This window comes from Rattus norvegicus, chromosome 3, assembly GCF_036323735.1.
Source record: "Rattus norvegicus strain BN/NHsdMcwi chromosome 3, GRCr8, whole genome shotgun sequence".
Classification (NCBI taxonomy): domain Eukaryota; kingdom Metazoa; phylum Chordata; class Mammalia; order Rodentia; family Muridae; genus Rattus; species Rattus norvegicus.
The window spans coordinates 133426495-133442627 of record NC_086021.1 but is presented as its reverse complement, the minus strand read 5'-3'; the positions used below and the strand labels follow the sequence as shown (position 1 = coordinate 133442627).

Below are 16133 nucleotides of genomic sequence, written 5' to 3'. Positions count from 1 at the left end.
CAGCCAGTAAGTGGCAGATCTGAAATTCAGACCCCAGCCATGGCTTTACTGTGTCTTAGGACAGAGTGCCCAGGCGCACAGTTTCCAGGACATTGTGGGCAGTGAGCTGTGAGTGCTGTCTCCTCTGCTGGTTACTTTACCACGAAAATGCTGAGAAACTAGAAACTTGTCACTCAGTCTTTGATCACATTGACCAGAAGAAGGTGTGCACAGTTCATTGAAGACAGCTGGAAGCTGTCATGAAGTACTTCTCTGATGAAACAGGAAAAGAAGTATATTCAACTACAGGTCTGGCGCCATGTGCCAAATTTGGTTTTTCTGTGCATTTGGAAGTACGTTTAATGGGTATGTGGTAGAATTGTGTCTGAACAATGCATGTGATGTCATCTCAGAATATTTTAGTATTCAAAAAATACCTCCAGTGAGTTGTAACTGAAAAATGAAACCTCGATGTTGATGGCTGGTCACACCAGGGTGTTGGGACATCTATGGCAGTGTTGGTCCTGATGTTGTACCTACCCCAGTGGCTTGCACAGGACAGTGGAGCCACTGCATCCTTTGGCTCTTCCTTCCACAAAAGCTTTCTCTAGTGTGTCTGCTGCTTCTGTGGCATCTGGGATTAAGCCAATACTCTCATGAGTGCTAGGCAAGCCCAGCACCAAGCCACAGCATGGTTCAGTGGCATTTGAGTGTAAGACATGACAGGTCTGTGGCTGCTTTTTCAGCTGATTCTGACTATTCCACTTTGTTCCTATGACAACAGAGCTTACAGCTTCCCTGCCAGGCATAGACGCCACCTCATGAAACCCCTGCTTTTGCTCATGTGTGACTTGTATGTGAGAGATGGTTCCCCCATCACACCGAAAATCTGTTTCTCTTTCTGGTGCTTTTGCTATTTTTGCCACATCCATAGTTAATTCTCTGTTAAAATCTGGAGCCCTTCACCATCATCCACGAGAGCTGGAACTGATGCTCACACTTCTCCCAAGAGTCACGTTTTTTAAATGTGGTGCTGGGAAGTGAACCCAGCACACACTAGGCGAGTACTCTGTCTCTGAGGCACATCCCCAGACCATGACTTCCTGGTGACATCTGGAGTGGTCATTTCCAGAAGGTTTTTAATTTTTTCTTCACCAGTATCCATCAGAGGAATCTATGGCATCTAAAGCCTTTCTGAAGATGTATTAGTCAGCTTTATGTTACTATAATAAAATATTTAATATTGGCTGTGTATAAAGAAGTGGCTTTGGTTCTTGTCACCCTGGTTCTGTTCTGAGACACCTCACTAAGCTGCCTCCACTTCCTACACACTGGCTTCCCAGACCTGGGCTGCCATACCCATCCAGTTTGACACAGCTTCTACCCCAAGTGCCATTTCACCTTGCCCTTGCATGTCACAAGGGCAGCAGCTTTCCCCAGTCCCAGTGAGCCAACATCTATCTGCACACTTCCCTAAGTCTCTCCCAGTGTCCAGCCTGTCTCAGTCTCTAACCCTCTCTAACCTTCACCATTCATTTTTACCTTTTGATTGAAAGTAAGAGATGTGTACTTTTCCTTTTGGTTCAACACTTGAAAACCATAGTATGACTATTAATTTCAATATTGTTCTAACTTAGAGATAGGGAAGCCCTAGGAGATGGAGAAAGAAAGCAGCCAGAACACCTACAGTATTTACTGGTGTGCAGCTCTCTGACTTAGACAGGTATGGGTCACGGGTACCTCAAAACAATTACATACCCCAGCATCATCAAGTGTCACTGAACCCAGATCACCAGTACAAATGTAACATAATGGACACATTTGAAACATTGGTAGGATTACTGAACTAAGGATGCTGGGAGTGAGGGCTAATTACCAACGGACTTGCTCAGCAGAGCATCAGTGCGAGCCTTCACATTATGTAAAGCACTATGTTCATGAAGGGCCATAAAATGAGCAGTGGGTTCAGTGGTTTAAGCTGTCTCTCTCCTCTCAGATCAGATCTTCTGCCCATGACTGATTTAGATGCCCTCTGTTAATTTAATTTCTTAACAGCCTTTAGTGACTACTATATATTATCGTTGTAAGGCAGCAGCTCACCTACTGTGTCTCTCCATAATCGCCCATGTTACTCAGTGTCAGGGAAGCCAGTGTCCAGGTGTAGAAACATCTGGAGTCTTGGCTCTGCCATTTTTAAACAGTGGGACTTGATCAAATAACAGGACTGTTTATTTTTCTCCATTGATTTTTTTATTCACTTTACATCCCGATCACAGACCCCCCCCCCCCAGTCCCACCATTGCAAATCCCTTCCCCCATTGCTTCATCCCCTTCTCCTCAGAGAATGGGGAGACCCCTTGGGTACTATCCCACTCTGGGGTATCTAGTCCCAGCAGGACTAGGCACATCCTCTCCACTGAGGCCCAAACAGGCAGTCTGGGTAGGAAAACGGGGAGCCAATGGCAGGCAACAGAGATGGAGACAGCCCTTGCTCTACTTCTCACACGAAGACCAAGCTGCACGTTTGCTACAAATGTGTAGGGGTCTAGGTCCAGCTCCTGCATGCTCCCTGATCCACTCTCTGTGAGCCTTCATGGTCCCTGTTTGGTTGACTCTGTAGGTCCTTCCCCTACTCTTCCACAGGCTCCCCAAGATGTTTGGCTGTGGGTCTCTGCCTCCATCTGCTGCTTGATGAATCCTCTCAGGAGACAGCTATGCTAGGCTCCTGTCTGCAAGCATAGCAGAGTGTCATTAATAGTGTCAGGGGTTAGTTCTCAAGTCGGGCAGTCATTGTTGGCTGTTGAGGGAATGAGTTAGTGAGTGTGGAGAGATGGCCTGTTGTAGCGTTAGAAAATGGACGCACATTCAGGTGTGTGGGTGTGTCGGGCGGGGGCGACCATATTGCTCATCCCAGTTTCTCATTCTGCTACCAGGTGACTTAGTGCTATCAGCCAGGAGTGCTTCGTTGGCCTTAAGTGTCAACAGAGGTCTAGCCAGCTCCAGGAGACCAAGCAAAAACCAAATGTAAGGATGGTGGCCTTTACTTTTGTCCCATTGGCCTCTCCCTACTGGCCCAAGGGGTGCAGCCATTAGGTCAACAGAGAGTTGCCGCTTTGGTAGGAAGAGACAGTAGATACAAGTGAATGGCTGGCTAGTTCTGCTGGGAATAAACGGGCCCATCTCCGGATCTCCGCCACTTCCCAACAAGAGTGAATTCTTACTGCTGCGTGTGTATCTCGTGCGCTTGGGCCCCTTCCGGACCACGGGTTCCCATCCTTTGATCTGGCTTTCCCCTCATAGGGAGCCCTGGCCAAAGGACGTGCCTTCTACACAACTGACCACTGTCGCAGCAACCAAGCAAGCACATTTCTATTTTCATCTCAGTTCCCAGCATCTTGGGAAAGAACTTGGCTATTTCTCTGGACCAGACCCCTGCGGAGGGAGGAGAGCCTGCAGGCTCCTTCTGTAACCTTTCTTTGACTTGGACTCAGAAGACAAAGGTGATCTTGAGTGCTGCGGAGACACAGCTTCCCTTTATGCTACCACCAGGCCCCGGGAGCCGCCTGCTCACCAGTACTGAGGCCCCTTTGTCCTGGTGGGGGACTGTGGCCTCCCTCTCCGATCCCCTCCCCTCCTGTCGCTGTTCCTGGAGAAGCCTTTGGACTTGCCCGGCGCACACTGGCTCTTTCTTCTCGGGCTCCTGCAGCTTCGGTGCAGCGCGCCGGGTCGCCTGGCCCGCCTGCTCAATCCGTGCAAAAGTGCAGGACCGCTCCTCTCTTGCCAGCCCCAACTTCTGCCCGAGCCAAGGCCAATGGCAGCCCAGAACCGCAGTTCCCGCTGCCGTCCCCAGGGGTCGCGGCGGTGCTCCAGGAGGAGGCTCTGGCACCTAAGCAAGCAACCAAGCAACTGGCTTCTAGGAAGTTATCCCAGAAACAGGGATTCACGCGAGAATATTAAGGGAGATAGATATCATCCAAATCTTATTGTAAAAACATCCAGACATGGCAGAAAGGACGGAATCCAGGGAGACACTCATAAAGGGTTATCTAGAGTCCTTGACTAGAGTTTTGAATACCACGACCAACTTCCCTGTGAACCTCTATGGTAGATTATGGTGCATTTGCACAATAGCGGTAGACAGTCATTAAAATAACCCACCTGCAAGTGCATAAGAGATATAGGGATTTCGCCAAATAGATGGGAAGAAAATTGCATGGGATATTATTACTATTATGGTTTATTGTTTTTTGTTGTTATTAGGGAAAGAAAAAAAAAAACTATGGTCATGTATGAGGGAGAATATGTAAATATGCTTTCCGTGAGACTAAAATGTCGTCAAGGACTGTGTCTAAATTGGCATGTGGATGCATTAAATGTCCATGTTTTGTTCTCATCCCCATCGATAAGGTACTTGTCTGCAAATGAGAAGGGGGCTTATAACCGGAAGTCAAAGAGGCCCAAAGGGCTCATGGGATTATAACAGTGGCTCTATAGAGGTCAGTGGAGGCCAGCCTCTTCTATAGTGCTTACACACACAGAGTCACCACACCTGCTCATCTGGGCCCTGCACTAGCTCCACAAGCTGCAGGCCCTGCCAGTCACCTATTCTGAGGCTCCTTCAGCCCCATCTCATCTTCAGCCTCTGCGAGTGGAGGGAGTGGCAAACAAAAAGAAGGCCTTGTGGAGTCCACCCCTCCCCTTAGAGTTCTCTGGCCTAGCCCAGAGGCAGCACTAAGGGGCCTTTTAGACTCTCTCTCCCCCAGAACCCTCACTTTAGGGAACCCTCACTTTTGGCAGCACTCAGCATTAGCTGGAAGAACTCACAATTCTCCTGCCTCAGCCTCTTGAGTGATGAGATTACAGGTCTATATGCCCACACACCAGCTTTGTCTCCTGTAGCTAGCTGGAGCTATGCAGCAAGACCCCTGCCTCAAAGAACAACAACCCCCACACCCATACACACAAATCCTAAAAGAGTCAACAAACTACCCATATGGTAGGTTTCAAACCGAAATTAAAGAAACACAAAGTTCATATTGTCTATCAGGAGAGCCATTGTGAAGGGAGCCTGCCAAGTTAAAGACCAAACTGGGTAACAGGGCGATAGAGTGACAACATTTGGGGGATGATTTGTCTCTATTCCAGACAAAGTCTTCAAGTTACCCTGTGACTGCAAAGTCTGAGCCCTTCTTTGTGGTGAAACACCAAACCAAACTCCCTAGAATTGGAGTTGTAGATGTAGGCCCACTGTGTGATGCTGGGAGTCCAGGTCCAGTGCTCCAGCCCCATTTACTTACTGGGGTGTGTGTGTGTGTGTGTGTGTGTAGGTCAGAGGAAAACTTGCAGGGGGGTCTCTTTGTTCTTTCCCGTGTGAGATCCAGAGTTTGAACCCATGTCCTCATGCTGGGCAGTGAGTAGTTTCACTGGCTAAGTCCTCTTGCTGGCCCTGTTGAGGTTTGGTCTGTTGCTGTCTATTGTAATGCTAAGCGCTGGCCTCTAAGACCTGGTTGTCCCAGAGCCAGAGAGTCCGCCTCACCTTGGCCCAAGTTTTTTCTGACTGGTCAATATAGATGCCAACAGCCAATAGCTGAACAGAAGAGACACAGGTGGGGTTTAGGTTTCCCAGGCTTGGGGGTCAGAGAGGGACCATGAGGGAGAAGAAGATGTGGGACAGGAGGAAGAAGATGCCACCATGGGTTAGGAATCAAGAGAACGTGGCCCTGACAGCTGGTCAACTAGAGTTAAGAGCAGCCCAGATGAAACACCGTAAGTAATAACTCAGGGTTATCGATAGGATAGGAGAGTAGATTCTAACAGCATAGAGGGTAGCATCGGCCCAGCTCGTGTACTGTTTAAGGCTTATTGTAAACACAAAGGCTGTGTGAGTCTTTCATCCGGGAACTAAAGGGCCAAAGGCGGGGTAGAAACCTCTGGTTGGGATTAAACAGTTCTACAACACAGCCCCTTTCTTATTTTTTATTTAGCAACAGGCTCTTGCAAAGTTGTGAAGGTTGGATTGAATTCTGTCCGTAGGCCAGGCAGGACTTGAACTCCTGATATTCCTGCTCCAGCCTCTCCACTTAGCTGGAGTTATAGATGTGCACATCTATGCCAGATGCTGTGACCGTGGCTACCATTGCCATCCACATCTTCCAACATTTCACTCAAAACATTTGATTGGCCTTTGACTAGAATATTTGCCAGGGTGAGGCCATAAGACTTCTGCTGAATGAGCCATGGCTACTCCACTGCTGATTTTATGTCTAACCTCAGTCAGAACCACCTAGCATGAGCTTTCTGTAGATAATGCTGTAAACTGCCTGCACAGCATAGACTAGTCCTGGCCGTTGACTGCAACTCAGGTCATGTTTGATACCCAGATCCCTGGATAGTCTGAAATTTATGTTCTCGTAAATCGTAGCCGTGTGCCTTCAGACCTGGTCCAGGATCTTCTCATCTTCTCCGATGCTGAAGGACCTGAGGATGTAGGTGGCTTTGGAGAACACAGGGTCTGGCCTGTGAGCTGTTCCAACACCTGGGCTTCGGGGTAATCTGACTTCAAGCTCCCATGAGAACTCAAGGCAGAGGCGGGTAGAGGGAAGTTCCCATGTGGGGTTCTTCTCTTCACCTTGATTTGATTTGTTGGAGAATAAGAAGAGAACCAAATTTCCAGCCCTCCTCCTCCTCCTCTTCCTCCTTCTTCTCTTCCCCCTCCTCTTCCTCCTCTTCTTCTTCATCCTCCTCCTCTTCCTCCTCCTTCTTTTCCTCCCCCTCCCCCTCCTCTTCCTCCTCCTTCTCCTCCTCTTCCTCCTTCCCCCTCCTCTTCCTCCTCTTCCTCTTTCTCCTCCTCCTCTTCCTCCTTTTCCTCCCCTCCTCTTCCTCCTTCTCTTCTCCCTCCTCTCCCTCCTCTTCCTCTTCCTCCTCCTCCTCTTCCTCCTTTCCCTCCCCCTCCCCCTCCTCTTCCTCCTCCTTCTTTTCCTCCCCCTCCCCCTCCTCTTCCTCCTCCTTCTCTTCTTCTTCCTCCTTCCCCCTCCTCTTCCTCCTCTTCCTCTTCCTCCTCCTCCTTCTCTTCTTCCTCCTTCCCCCCTCCTCTTCCTCCTTTTCCTCCCCTCCTCTTCCTCCTCCTCTTCCTCTTCCTCTTCCACCTCCTTCTTCTCCCTTTTTTCTCCTTCTTCAATATCAGGTGTAACATGTTCCTTTCTTTCTGATACAACATAAAAATTCGTCATGTTGGCATTAAAAATCAAAACAAAAAACCTGTCCCAAATTTAAGAGCTTAGCTAACACGATTTATCAATTTTTCCTACATTAATTAGTCCATTCTCTGTCCACTGTAGATCTCATATTTTACGTGCAGCATCTATTCACCCCATCCCAGGTTCCTCAAAACTCCCTGCTTATTATCCTGCCGAATCAAAGTCTAGAATCTCATCTAATTCATTTGCTCAGTTGTCCCAAGCCTCATTAAGTCATCTAAATTAGGAATGGCGGAGAAGGAACTGCCCTGGGACAAGGTAATCTCTATTTGTGGACCTGAGAAAGCGAAGAAACAAATTGTCTGCTCTTAAAATCTAACGGTGGAGTAGGCATGCGAGAGCAACTAGCAGAAGTCCAGCTTTGAAAACGGAAGAAAGTCAAAAGCAAAAAGCACCATTGTGTTTCAAGCCGTTTACAAATATGTCCAGGCAAACTCAGATTCAAAAGTCTGGGAACAGCCACTGGAGGGCCCTGCATCTGTCCCGAGTCTGTCTGTCTTAAGATAGAAAGAAGATGGTAGCTTTGAGGTGGCATTGATAACCATCTTTGTGGAGCCTGTCACAGCAATGACAGGTTTCAGAAAACAGCTGTGGTGGGGAACAGTTTTGAAAAGCCACTTAAAAATCTCTTTGGGAAAAAGGAGGTGCAGATCCTCATGGTAGGTCTAGATGTATCCTCAAACCGCCATCTTGGACAAATTGACGTTGGAAAGATTTTTAGCGACCATACTGTGACAGGTTGGTTGTGGAGACAAAGGGGTCGTGAAATTGCAGCTTCACACCCTGGAATGCTGGTGACTGGGACAAAATTAGACCTTTATGAGGACATCATTTTCAGAGCAATGGCAGGAATGATGATAGAGGGCAGATTCGATACTAACCAGAGTGTTAGCAGATGCACTCACAAAGGTGGTTTTCTGGGTGTATGTGAAGAAGCAGAATTTTCCAACGGCTATGGACACAGCAAATACATTTGGCTGACACTCCCTTCACCACAGAAGGTGGCACACTTGAGCCACCTGTGTCACCAGTGGGGATGGCCTGGACTAGCCCTCCAACTAGCTCAAAATTCAGATGTGGCCAGAAACAGCCATTGACTGTGTATTGTGTCAAAGCCTGCTGGCTTTTTCTGCATCCGTGTGCACATGTGAGGAACCACGGGTTATTTGGCTCTCCTCCACCATGCCTCGCACACTGTGGGAAATCCAGAATTATATTAGAAAAGAACCGAAATGAAACAGAGCTACATTTTCAATGCTACCTTCCACCTCACCAGCCTTGATGGTTATTTTTGCAAAGTCCCCGTGGGAATATCTTTGACTGGAAATGATGAGAGGAGCTATATCTGGGCAGGTCCCATTACTGTGGTCCTGGGTCTGGCATTTCTACAGTCCAGATCCCATCCCGTCTGACTGTGGTGTCTCTTTGAGGAAAAAGAAAGGAAGAGACAGCCATGTTTCCCCCATCATGCTAAAGCTAGCCGCTCACTCTCAGTGCTTTAAAGTGATTCTCAGGAAGAGATGTTTGCCTTGTGACCAGGTGTGAAGAGGATCAGAGAGCCACCTTTCCCCTAAGTTCTGTTTTACCCCCAGCTTCCTGGTTTAGCTTGTTTTAGTTAAAGGAACCTGCAAACTTTTTTCAGTACGGTATAAAGACTGCAACATTGCAGAAGGTTCCAGCTCCTCCTTTACCTGCTTTCTCTTGGAGTCGAGACCTAGCAGGGGGCTCATACCCGCTGAGCCCCATCGGCCACAGTGGAGCAAAGGGCGGGGAGGGGGCAAAGTGACTTTGGGCTCCAGTGTCATTGAGGAGCCATCACCATCAGCAGCTGTCCCAGACCTCTGCGGAATTTGGTTAGTATTCGTTCCCAGAACCGCACTCCTGTGAATTTTGAGAAGTTAGGGGGATGTCACAAGATTAATGTAGAGGAGGAAGTCCCTAGCCACCCTCAGCACTCCCTGAGCTGGGGTTCAACTCGACTCTGAAAAGCATCTCTAGCCGCTCTTGGGCCACAGACCCTCCTTCTGCTGGCAACCACACTGGATGCGCTATCTGGAAATGTGTAATGTGATGTCCTTTAGGTCGTGACAGGAAGGGCCACAGCTGACCTAGAGTCTTTCGAATCCAAACCCTCTGGCCAGGCAACTCTTGGCCACCTCCGTATCATAACCTTTCACCACTTAGCCTTTTAAAATGTCTTTTTCAAAAAAAAAGTCTTGATTCAGAGGCTGGAGAGATGGCTCCGTGGTTAAGAGCACTTGCTGGTCTTCCAGAGGACCAGGGTTCAGTGTCCAGCATCTACACTGGGTGGCTTACAAGTGTAATTCCTTGTACCTGATGCCTTTTTCTGGACCCTGTGGGCACTTGCACGCTTTTGACATTCACTCACACAGACATACATACACTCACAAACACAAAGATAAAGGCCGGAGCGATGGTTCACCGCAGAAGAGCCCATACTGCTCTTCTGGAAGATCTGAGTGTTGCTCCCAGCCCCCACATATGCAATCTTCTATAACTCTAACTCCAGGGCACCCATCATCCTCTAGCCTCAAAGGCTCCTGCACTCAGATGAGCACAATTCTATACACAGACACTCGCAATTTGAATTTTTTAATCAAAAAAAGATAATAAAAGTGAATCATCTTTAAATGTCTTGATTCGCAGTATAAAGAAGGGAGACACAAACCAATGAAACCAGTCTTATTCACCGGTATAATCAAGTTATAAAAGGAAGATCCTTGCCATCATAAATGTGGATGTAAGGCTTTGCTTTTAGAAGTAGCCTTCAAGAGTGCTCATTGTAACACCTGGAACTAGGTCCAGATGTGATTTCCAGCAGAATTCTTGAGAAGCATGAAGACAGCCTGGGAGTCTTTCTTAGGATGGGGGTATTTTGTTTTTTTCTGGTTACGCTTAACAGTTTGGTCCAGTCTAAGTCAAGCTGAGCCCAGTTTTCGTCCTTACCCCTTCTTGGATCATTTTCCTACCTGCCATGACACCCAGGGGACCCTGCATTCCCATCCCTCACCTGAAGGACTGCTTACCCATGTCTTTAGGTCAGCTTGTGAGACATGCTGTGATGGTGGGCTTCAGGAAACTCGTGCCCGCACCCCCTAGCTGCTTCTACTCTCTCTGTTTGGTCTCCCTCATTCATTTTCTAGATTCTGCTTTTTTAAAAAAGAGCTGCCAGGCGTCCCAGCAGCTCTTAAAGTGGAATCTTCTCCCATTCTCCCATAGCTCATTCTACAGAGGTCCGACCTGGCCTCGCTGTTTCTTGCTTACGCAGGCTGTGCCCACAGAAGGTAGTCAGGGAGGGGTGCTGCAAAGCAAAGAGGGTGGCATGTAAGGGTCAAAGCATGACTCTCTTTCAGGTGGCATCGATGGGTTGAACAGTTTCTTGACGACATCTGGTTATCTAGTAGTCATGTCCTTCCTTCTGAGGACAGGGGTTGGTTCCTACATTTTATCTCCAAGGAAGAGAGAAGGGGAGGAATGAGCGTGCACTTAGGGAACATGGAGTTAGGTTTCTGTGTCTCCTGGATTACGTCGTGGTGGTCAAAGGTCTGTCCCATTGCACCAGCCCGGCCCCTCATGGATATAGTGGCTTAGACAAGGCACTCTCGCATTGCTCCCAGGTGCATTTGCGAAGCGCTCACCTTAGAAGCTGGCCTGGAGTACAAGGCCACCACATACTATTGCTGTACCTACGCCCACAGCCCTATGGTGCCCATCTTATAGATAAGAAAATGGGACAGCTTACTGAGCAGCCTACCCTCTGGCTCCCTAACTCCCCCACTAATGCCTCCCCCTTAATGGTAGTAGGGACGGAACCCATGGCCTCATGCCTGTTAGGCAAACATCACGTTGTATCTCCTTCTCTTAAGTTACTGAGTATTAGCTTTGAACTCTCTCTAGTCCGGGCTGTGCTTGAGCTTCTATCCTCCTACCCCAGTCTCCTGAGTGTCTGGGGGTCGCAGGCCAGTTCCACCAAGCCAGCCCAGCTTAGGGGCCAAACACATAGTGCATGTGGGTCAGGCCCTCAAAGCTTCTTATCACCTCCAGGCTGGCATCATCTCTACTTCTAAGAGGCCTTTGGTTGGCTGCATGCACTTCCTTACTTCCCACAGCTTTGCAGAGCAGAGGTAGGAAAGGTGGCAGAGCAGTTACTTCATGGCTGCTCTGGGATGGCAGACTCAGGCATCTCCACAAGGCCGGAACCTGGAAGCAGACATCTTCACCTCTCCTTCCCACCCATCTGTTGGCTACAGCACTGGGGAGCCATGAACCCATGGCCTAGAATCTAGATGTGGGTTTTCTGGTCATCAGGAGGCAGTGGGTCCTGCAGCTGTTGGGTGGCATCATTGCTCACCAGCTGGGGTTATGCTGCGAAACGTGCTTCCGTTACCAACTTAGACTTATCCTCGGCTAGTTTACGGATGAGTGAGACTTGGACTATGGTTATTTTATTTGGCTTTGACAGTTACTGGGGGTAACCCCTAATCTACCTTCCCAGTGGTGTACCCCAGATACTTGCTGTTTTCTCCTGGTCATGCACTCATGGTCCATCGTACCTTTTGGGCGTGTCCTCCTCTCTCCTCTTGTTCCTTTTCCTTCTCCTCCTGGTCTCTCTTCTGCATCCCCAACTAGGTAACTCAAAGCCTACCTACCTCTAACCCCTCCAGGAGTTGGTTGTAGCCAATTTAATTTAACCCACAGTTTTAAATCAAGGAACAAGGTTTGCACAACAAAAGCTTGTAAATGTGAGAATTACCTTGCAGGCCTAGACCTTCAGGTACAGATTTTAGCATTACCATATATAGCAACGGACCCAACCGTAACACTTTATGTCTGTACAGGAGTAAGACAGCCGTGGTGCAGAGAGTGGTTAGTAGTACTGGGCACACAGGTCCTAGCCAGTGGGCTAGCTCCAGTGAACCTTATTTAGTGTTGTATCTGTTTCTGTTTCTAGTGGGAGAATAGATTGGTCCTTTTGTCCCCCTGTTTACCTGCTTAGCCAGCCTTCTCTAGAGCTGCTGGACAGATGAATAGCTTTTCAGTGGGTGCAGGTGAATGTCTTCCGGGCTCCCAGGACTGAGAAGCGGTTGGCATGTCATACTTGCTTTCCCGTCTATCTGGTTCACCTAGCTCTGCCTGCAGCTTCGGAATGCTCCATTGTGCTGGTCTGGTCAGCACAATGCAGAGCTGGGTAAGAGGGCCTTCTAGGTCACACAGGCCTATAGGTAGGACAGCCTCCTGAGGCCTTGTCAGAGTCTTCGACATCATCAGCTTTTCCCAGGCATAGATGGGTTTCGGGAATAGTTTCTTGAGACTGTGTTCTTTCCTTGGCATCCCTTGCTTTGTGGTACCTTTTCTTATTGGTTGCCTAAGATGGCATCGTGTACTCTATCAGTTGGGAACACTACTTCAGTGGAGATACCCTGGTTCCAATGGCCTTTTATTTGGTTGTTTATTTTAAGATTCATCTTATTGTTTTTAAAGTATATGAGTGTGCCATTTTTAAATGTGTGTGTGTGTGTGTGTGTGTGTGTGTGTGTGTGTGTGTGTGTGTATGGCCATGGAGTCCAGAAGAGGATGTCAGATCCTCTGGGCTAGAGGTACTGTGCACGGCCTGACACAAACCCTCTCAGGTCCTCTGTAAGAGCAGTGCTTTTAACCGCCGAGCCATCTCTCCAGCAGCCTTTTAAAAAAGGCTGTCCAGTATGCTTCGGGAGGCAGGTGCTCTCTGGAGCATATGAGAAGGCTTTAAAGGGACTGTAGCCATTTTATAAGCCTCCTCACGCCATTCTTTAGCTGCTTCTCATAGACAAGGTCATTACCATTCACAGACAGGAAGGGACTGCTCTCCAGGCAGTAGGATGTTACTGTGGCATGGCATGTGGAAGGGAGGGACCCAGAGGAGAAGGCAGGGGAGATGAAAGAGAGGCATGGACAGCAGCCAGAGGTACCCAGTGGATTCTTTCAGTCCTACCTGAATTCTGTCTCCCTAGGTCCCGGTCATTTGAGTTCTGAGTTAGTAATTCCCTTCATATTTACCAAATGTTGAGGTGCAAACAGAAAGTCAGAAAGGAAGGCATAGGAAGCCACAAATGCTCACAAAGTTAGCCGATACTGAAAAGCCATTCTAAGCCTAAGCACAAAGGAAGCTCCGAGGTGAAGCGGCTTTGTCTCCTGGTCACTTGCACTGGTTTCATTCAAACCTGTGTGTGGACGGCCCCAGAGTTCAGAGTCCTGAGCACTCGAGAGCTAAGACAGCCATGGTCAGTGAGAAGGTGAGGTGGCCTTCTTCCCAGATTCTCTTGGCTGCTGCCTTAGCATTGGAAATCATGAATAGTCTCAGGTACTAGAGCCAAGGCTCACAGAGAAATGCAACCTCAGCGGCTTCCTCCCGGAGATCTCACCCCGCCCCCACCCGAGGTCTCAGCAGTTCCCTCTTCTCAGCTCCCGAAAGAACCTGCATTTCCTCTGCCCGGCTGGGGCTCTGGCTTCCTGTGTGTTCTGCCTTTACCGTCGTCTTCCCCGGGCATTTGATGGGCTCAGGAAATTGCACCAGACGGAAGATGGGGAGGCAATCAATTAAAAAAAAATAACGTTCCTAAGAAAAATGACTCTAGGTTTAGCACACGAGTTGTTTTTGTAACATATGCCCTAATGTCCATGGAACAATATATCTAATTTCCAGCTCCTTTCTCGCCCCTCCCCATCTTAACAAAGGAAATCGATTTTTAACCTTCTGATTCCCAGCATACAGACGATCCAGGAGCAAAGATTGCCTTTACTTTTAACCCATTCATCAGATATTACCCCCCCTCTTCTCTGCCCGGCTTCTTTTCTCCCGGCTACTAGTTAGTATATTCACGGTGCATGACTCATGAAGCTGCAGCCTGATTGGATGAAAACCAAGAACCCCCCCCTCCCCGCACCGCCCCAAACGGGTCAGTCAATTACAGCTATTCTCGGCTCCATTCACAGATTTATTAGCTCTTACACAACGAGGGAAATTCATTCGGCAAAGTTCATTCATAAAAATTTCAACAGCCTGGGTATCATCCGCTCAACTCAGCCTTCTGCCGCGCACAGGCTCCTCCTGAAAAAGACTGCAGGAGGGTCCGGGAGGGAAGGGCGCCCTGAGTAGGGGTGGGCCGGCCGGGATCGGACCCGAGCTGCACCGAGGATGCCCGGACCTCAAGCTGGAGGAACAATGCGAACCAGCGCCCGTCGCTAGGACTCCTGGCTGGTGGCCCAGAACCAAGATCCTCCGAGAGAGGGCAGCCGTCATAACCCCAGACCATACAGAAGAGCCTTTGACTCTTATGTGCTTTTTTATTTTTCCCTTTGAAATGAACAATCGCGGGAACAAATAAAGGGTTAATGGGCTAGTCCCTGCCCCGCCCCGTGGGAGCTGGAGGGAGCAGGTTTGAAAGTTCCTGTGCGCAGAGGGAAAGAGGCTAAATATTTCTGCTAAGGCTAGAGGCGTGGTGGCACCCGCTTCCCCAGCCTGGGGGACGGGACTTCGGGGCGAGGACCCCCCTCCCCTCCCCCCTTCTTTCCGAGGGCCTCTGCCAGGGCCTGGAAGGGCCTGCAATCAGAGCTGGGGAGGCGTCCTCCGGGACTGTCATCCTTGAGCAGCTTGAGACCCGGGCGGGTGACCGCCAGAGCAGAAGTGAGAGGTGACTGTGGTGTGGGTCTACTGGACTGTGAGGCACTTTAGGCTGCGGTGCTCCGTCTCAGCGCTGCCAAGGCTATGCGAGAACGCAGCCAGGACAGCCAGGCAGGACTCACGCTGTATGTAGGACTCTTTGGGCACCTGGGGATGCTTCACAGGACCAAGTACAGCCGCTTTCGGAACGAGTCCATCACGTCTTTGGACGAAGGGAGCCCCGGAGGCTCGGTTGGAAACAAGGGCTCATCGCCACCTCCTTACGCAGCCCTGACCCCTCACCTGCCTGCTGAAGATGCCACTGTGCCCAACCAGGAGAGCCCCACCGCGCTGTGCACCTTGATTCCCCGTATGGCAAGCATGAAGCTGGCCAACCCCGTCACTTTTCTGAGTCTGAAAACCTTCTGCCTGGGTTCGAAACAGGTGCCCAGGCTGAAGCTCCAAGAGAACCAGGATCAGACTCCAAGCAGCCCAGCGTCCCCAGAAACCAGTCTGAATAGTACTGGGCCTGCACCTACACCTCTTCCGGACCAGGTGGGATGCAGGCCCACCTCCTTGCGTCCTGATACTTGCCCACTGCCTGGGCCTGGAGAACCAAACCCTAGGAGCAAGCAGGATGGACCTCCTCTGCAGCACCTGTTGGGGAACGGTCTCAACTACTGTGTGAGGGTAAGTCCCTTAAGGCCTGCTCCCTGATCACTCACAGGAAGGGCAACTGTGCTCTCTGCGGGCCTTCGCTTTAACCTGTCTGGCTCTAGATTACAAGAAGACTTACCGTTGGATCAACTGAAGGGAGAATTGGCCATACAGATTTCCTACAGGCACATACCCGAGTCAGATCCACTTTGCTCCAAGGGTATGAGCTGTTGCTAACTTGGAGGCAGCTGTTAGTGCAGACAACTTCTCACAGACAGACAAGATGGCAACCTTGGCAACTGGGACGTGTGGTATAAAAGGGTTTTGACTTGATGTAATTTCTTTTTTTTTTAATTTGACATTTAACAAGCATGTCTGAAAGTTTAGCAAAGTCCTGTTATAGCTGGAGCTGGATGTAGCACTCACCCACCCAGTGGGAGTTAGGCCTGACCCATGTGAGTGTCTAAAGTCAGGGTCCTTGATGTTGTGTCTGTCTTTGCCCAACCGATATGTGAGTGACTAGAGATGCAGCTTCTCAATGTCCATCTTTTAGAGCCTAGATCTCAACTTACACACGTGTG

General features: G+C 49.3%; 1 protein-coding gene across 2 annotated transcripts in view; it reads left to right on the top strand.

Moving 5' to 3' along the window:
* Positions 1-14223: 14223 nt before the first annotated feature.
* Positions 14224-16133, top strand: part of Shc4 (SHC adaptor protein 4) — a 94379-nt gene continuing 92469 nt past the window's right edge. The window contains exon 1 of one of the 2 annotated variants that reach the window (XM_063284538.1): positions 14224-15585. In XM_063284538.1, the coding sequence (XP_063140608.1) occupies positions 15001-15585 (585 nt within the window). In that variant the 5' untranslated portion in view covers positions 14224-15000. The remainder of the gene's footprint in view (positions 15586-16133) is intronic. The other variant, NM_001191065.2, reaches the window with a different exon arrangement.